Source organism: Tauraco erythrolophus, chromosome 6, assembly GCF_009769465.1.
Source record: "Tauraco erythrolophus isolate bTauEry1 chromosome 6, bTauEry1.pri, whole genome shotgun sequence".
NCBI classification, from domain to species: domain Eukaryota; kingdom Metazoa; phylum Chordata; class Aves; order Musophagiformes; family Musophagidae; genus Tauraco; species Tauraco erythrolophus.
In genome coordinates, this window is record NC_141470.1 from 55,850,622 (window position 1) to 55,856,621 (window position 6,000).

General features: G+C 44.2%; 1 protein-coding gene across 1 annotated transcript in view; it reads right to left on the reverse strand.

Annotated features, from left to right (window-relative positions):
• The window catches only part of ITPK1 (inositol-tetrakisphosphate 1-kinase), a 155,819-nt gene extending 149,883 nt beyond the window's left edge, over window positions 1-5,936 (reverse strand). The window contains exon 1 of the mRNA XM_086613839.1: window positions 5,808-5,936. Within this exon, the coding sequence (XP_086469965.1) occupies window positions 5,808-5,902 (95 nt within the window). The 5' untranslated portion in view covers window positions 5,903-5,936. The remainder of the gene's footprint in view (window positions 1-5,807) is intronic.
• Between the last annotated feature and the right edge of the window lie 64 nt (window positions 5,937-6,000).

Sequence of the window (6,000 nt, forward strand, 5' to 3'; positions counted from 1 at the left end):
TAGAGTAGCTTCTTATATGTGCTAAAAGAAGGCTTAACTATCTGCCACAGAAATTAAAAGGGCAGAAGTTGAATAACCAATTTAGTTTAAAGAAAAAAAAACAGAAAGTTTGAGTCACACAAATTTAAATTAGGCATACTAATATTTTGGTAGGAAAAAATCATTGGTTGCCAAGTTCAGCAGATTGATCTGGTACGAGCATCAAAATAGCTTCATCCTAACTCAATTAAAAACAAACAGGCAAACAAACAAAAAAAAAACAACAAACAAAAAACCCCAAACCAACCTACCATGATGACCTGTTACACCCAAATGGTCTTCAGTACAGGAGACGTGCTCCAACAGGAGCTACATACCCAAAGAAAAGTAAATCCCCTTGCATAAAACCAAAGCCAAGACCTGCTGAACCGATACAAGTCAAGAACACGGTCTCAAGTTTCAGAATAGTCTTCAGCAGTGGGTAGCACCTGAGAACCCAAACCAGATCAAGAAGTCTTAGCTTCCCGTGTGTCACTGAATGCTATCAGTTTGTCACGGATGATTTCCAAGGAGGGAAGAAGACAACTCAGCTTGATCAATAAAAATCAAGACAATTGGTCTTTACTAGAAGGCATTCTTGATTACCTCTCTTCCATTTTCTTCTTCTGTGGGCAGAATTTGATTTTCTCAGAATTTCTGTAATTTCCTGAGAACTTTTTCCTCCTAGATGGTCACCCTGCTTTTATGAAAAAACACAGCACAGTAAAATCTGACCATAAATAATCTGTACATGAAGATGTACAAGCACAGTTCTTCTGTCTGTCAAACTGCAGGATTTATCATGACACAGATTACCTCCTTAAGCAACTCTTCAACTCCTTTGCTATTCATTTTCTACATGCTGTAAAGAGGAAATTCTGACTCACTATGTATATAGCTACACAGAAAAGCTACCACATTACCATGCAAACTTTTGAGCTGCATATGTGAACGCTTTTGCCCAAAATAAGTAGCCTATCATTCAGAATGGGGTGACTTTAAATTACCTCCTCTTGGATGAAGCATATTTCACTTCACCTCATATCACTGTAACTCATCCATGTTGCCATAACCTTACTGCCTCACATCTCCGTGGCTCCCAGAAGAGACTCTATTAACGGACAGCACGCAGAACAGCTACCAAGGAAATGGAGGCTTTTATAGAGCAAAGAGCCATTTGTAAATGGCTGCACCTCACTAATCTGAACTGGTGCCAAACACACACAACTCATTTTCTGAACAGATATATGCATTCTTCTGTACTACCACCACCACTCCTCATATGGCATGAACAGAAGTCTTTTTATTCACAAAGTCCAGAGAGACCTGGCAGTGTATCTGTGCATATTTTACAAAAGGATAATATAGGTATCCAAGTCTTTAGTACCATCTGCAAGTCACACCACAGCTCTGTCATCCCAGTAATGGAATGGGGTATCTCCTTTTCCCTAACCTTGTATTAGTGCTCATGCACCTGCATGGTGATAACCATTCCAAGGTCAATGTGATGAGCAGGGAACTGACTGGACTGAGAGTCTTTGCCAATTGCACAACCACTAAACCCAGCTTGAGACAGAGAAGACCAAGCAGCTAGAGGAATGAGGAACTGTTCCTTTGAACAGTAGCAGGGGCACATGACAATGTCAGAACAAAAGGCTTACACCACAGTCTCCTAAATTCTCCATTAGGAGTCCCTAGAAACCTTGTCTTACTTTTTAGCAGGCTACAGATACTTTGTATTTTTCCAATAGCCAGCTTCCTAAAGCTCTGAGACCCTGCCACTACCTTGGTGGAGCTGAACATATAGGCTCACAGGAAAGCCTACTTGAGATGCACAAACCAGACATTTGCACGATGCAGTCCTGTAACAGGCCCTAGTCAGGGAACTGCAGCTGCAGCATATACGCTAGCATGCAGATAATACTGAGTTCAACACAAAGCATGGTGACCTAGCAGCTTCACTCAAAAGCGCAGAACAACTTGGCAGTAGTAGCTTCTTAAATTGCCTCCTGACTAATATGAGGAGACAAGAAGCCTGTACCAAATGCCCTGTTCCACACAGAAGAGCTCAATCCCACATCACAACTCAAATAGGAATTGCCCCTTATCAGCAAGGCTGAGACACAGACTCTTTTTGCCCCACTGAAAATGTACCAATGCACAGAAAGGAACACAAAAGTCTTGCTTCACCGACAGCTTAAGTAGAAAGGAGTTGCTGGGTGGAACCGAAAACCACTGTGGGAAGCAGAGACCAGAACTGAGGACGCACCTCAGCCCAAAAGAAAGCCTCTGCCACGGTGCTACAGACACGGCACAGAGGATGGCTATCCTGGCACTGGGGAGGGAGCTCACATTCCTCTCTATACACAGTGACAGGTTCAGCCAGAGGATTGGACCGAGCCTGGCCCATCCTCAGGTTCAGTCTCCCTTGGGAGACACCAGTTGCAGGCTCGAAACTGGGCTTCCAGCTTGCCAGGCAAGTGCTCTGTCCTCCAGGTTGACAGCTCTCAAGGTGCTATCCAGGGACCACTGATTCTCTGCAACAGGCCTGTGAAACCCCAGTGCCTTCTGGCTCACCACACCACTCTTTCAGAACACTGAAAGAGATGTAGAAGCATTAAGGGCTGCAGTGGGCTGTAACCCAACAATTTCGGAACTGCTGGTCTGGGCTATAAACGTGGAGGAGGCGGATATCACTGCAGGCACCGCTTTCATCTCCTCGGGCTACACGTGGAAGGTACAGCCAAGGCTGTTACGATCTACGAACAATACAGCTCAGGTAGGACATATCTAGTGTGCCACAGTGAGGACCAAAAGTGCAGGTGAGCTCAAAGGCCTTTGATACAAGGAAGATGACCTTGTGAATACGAAGCTTAGGAAAGAGCCTCAAGATGCTGTGTCCAGGCAGGACAGCCACCATGCCAAGTCACACGTGTTACCAGACCTTTACATAACAAGTGACCATTTTAAGAAAAGAAGGCAAGTGCCTATAAATTCTGCAGTAACAAAACTGGAAGAATTCAGATGCCAAAATTTAACAAGGAAACCTTCTGAAACCCAGCAGCTTAAGTTGCACTTTGAAGACGGATACAAACATGAGCAAAGTATTTAAGGGAACCTTCCCAGTCTTTGCGGATCAGAAACCTGAAAGCAGGCTTGCCTACACCCCAAAGCAGCACCATAATCCCTGGTCCACTCACACTCACTCGTGTCTGGCTTCAGCTTGGACAACGTAACAACATTTCAGCTTAGGAATCCTGCTGGAGAAAAAAACCTGGAGCCACTCTTAAGAAAGTGGTTCAACACTTAAGACTCTCTCTCAGAGGATGGTTCAAACAGATTTTCAAATGTCTGTCCATGATGCCTTTAGGACACCAGTGCTCTGCACTAGCACACTGCAAAGAAACAAAGATTCTTCTCATCCTAAGAATACCCCTGATTTAAACCCAGCATGCTTCAGGAGTTCATTAGAAGGCTTCCCTTACTTTCCTGGATTATACAATTGCTTTGTTGCAAACCCGTACAAACAAAACTGAACTTTGTAGTCATCCAGAAAGTATATCCCTAGGCAACAGGCAAATAAATTCCAAGTAACAGTCACCATAAAGTACATAGAGTAGACAGACAGACACATAGTCCACTCTAACACATGAATCACTGTACAGGAATGAGTACGCTTGCCTTATTTCCTACTATATACAAAATTTCTGGTAAGATGTATGTTGAGCTTGGCACCACTTTTTCTACAGCAACAAAAGCTCACAAACACAGAAGTGATCAAGTAGATACTATGCATAAAACACTTGAAATCTTTGCCTAAACGAATGCAGCTTCCCACTGGCATCAATGAAAGTTATTGGAAAGGAAAACAGCATCCAAGGCATCAGCACAACCTGCTCCAGTGACTGTACTCATCTTTAAAGCAAACACTTAACTTTGCCTCTACACACATGCTAATATTAAATGCTTTTAAAAATATCAAGGCATGACTGAAGAGACATATCTATCCAATATCTGTAAATGCTATTCAAAGCGAGCTTAGCCTGTACAGAACGAGACAACCTAATTTTCATCAAGAAATTAGTAAAGTGTAAAGTGAAAGAGACACTTTCGGGTCAAATTTCACAGTACTATGAGGACCTAAAACTATTAATAAATCTGTACAGTACACAAAGAAATTGTAGATCCATGTTATGTAACATAAGCGTGAGGCATTTCTGAAGTAGAGAAAAAAATGAAGGAGAGAACTTAGTCAAAAAGAGAAACAAGGAGAGTGGAGGGCAGAAAGTCAGTTTTGGAGATTGTTAAACATAAGAATGTACAGCACTTAATACCAAGAATGAAAGACAAATTGCTACAAAAACCTTTTTATGTATTTTCAGAGATTCCCCTTAGTTTGTGGGCATGAAAACTAGCCTATACCAAACCTCAAGGCCCTAAAAATAACATTTTCCTTATGCTTATTAGAGGTTGAATTGTATTTTTAAGCATTGCAAAAACTAACAGAAAATCTCTTAGGTAAGGTCAAAGCTTAGCATTATTCATCCAGTAGTATTTTGTTTGGAGAATCACGTGAAATTTAAAAAGATATTAAACCAGAACCTGTGGCCTTTTCTATACTTGAATAAACTCTGATAAGTTTTGCTGAAGTTTGACAGAGAGGATATGGAAAGTGAAGAACAGAAGCTGACGTAAAAGCTTTCTTGAAATAGTTTTCTGTTTCTTCTGCCTCCATCATCTTTACAGAAAGGAGCAAGTGCTGCCAACAGAAATTTCACAGGGATTTGTGTTTTTAGCATGACATGCTTTAATACAGTGTATTTCAAATCTCATAAAACATGTTCTGAAAAGTCTGCACAGACTTCACAGAAACCAGAACATGGGTTACTTAGAATATTTTCAATTATCAAAACTGATTTCGTATACTTGTTATAAACTATTAGAATTAAATAAATAAGAAAAAGCTATTATTCAACATCAGAAGCTGTAATGCACATATCACAAGACCTTGGACTGACATGGAGTTTACATTTCCAATTAAATAATAAAATTGTGTAATATATTGCATATATTATCCTCTCAGCTATTCAGATAAAGCCTAATTACAGCTTATCGAACTAACCTTTACCTCTGGGACTGCAGAAAACAGATGCAGTTATACCACTTTCAGACATCTCATTCATATCTCAGGTAAATACAAGCTCACTCAGGGGTTCGTATATCCTAATTTTATGTGTTTCCATACAACACGAAGGAAAGTTATTCCCAGTCACTTGGCTCTTCCTCATAATAAAATTAGGAAGAGTTTATTATCCAAATCTTAGCAAGGTCCACAAAGAGGTCAAATGAGACTATTTCACTGGGCACACTCGACACCTCTTGGGAAGCAGCAGACAGAAATTTACCCGGACAGTAAACCAGGGCTGTGCCGAGCCCTCACACAGACACACGCAGAGACGCTGCGCACCGCCCCGGACAGAGTTTCCCGGGAGCGTGCGGCAGCCGCCCAGGTGAGCGGGAGGCGGGAGAGCTCAGCCGCGGGCAGGGAGAGGGACGCCCGGAGGGCACCGGCCAGCCCTGCCTCCCCCCAGTCCTGGCGGGCAGGGCCGGCTGAGGCAAATCACGCACCGAGCACAGAACGCGGAGGAACAGCGCAGGCCACGGCCGAACCCGGAGCGGCCCGGCCCCGGCCCCAGCCCGGAGCCGCCGCGCCCCTCGGCCGCCGCCCGTCCAACCGCTTCGGCGGCCGCCCAGGGCTCCCCGCGGGGCGGCCAGGGCCGCCTCCTTACCGGCACAGCTCGGCGAAGGCCTGGAAATTCAGCTTCCTGATCTTCTTCTCGCTCAGCCAGTAGCCCACCCGCTTCCCTTTCAGGAAGGTCTGCATGGTGCCGGCCCGGAGAGGAGGCGGCCGCCCCGCGAGGAGGGGGATCAGCCTGGGGCGGCGGGCACAGCCCGGCTACTGCTCGCACTCGGCGCCTGCGA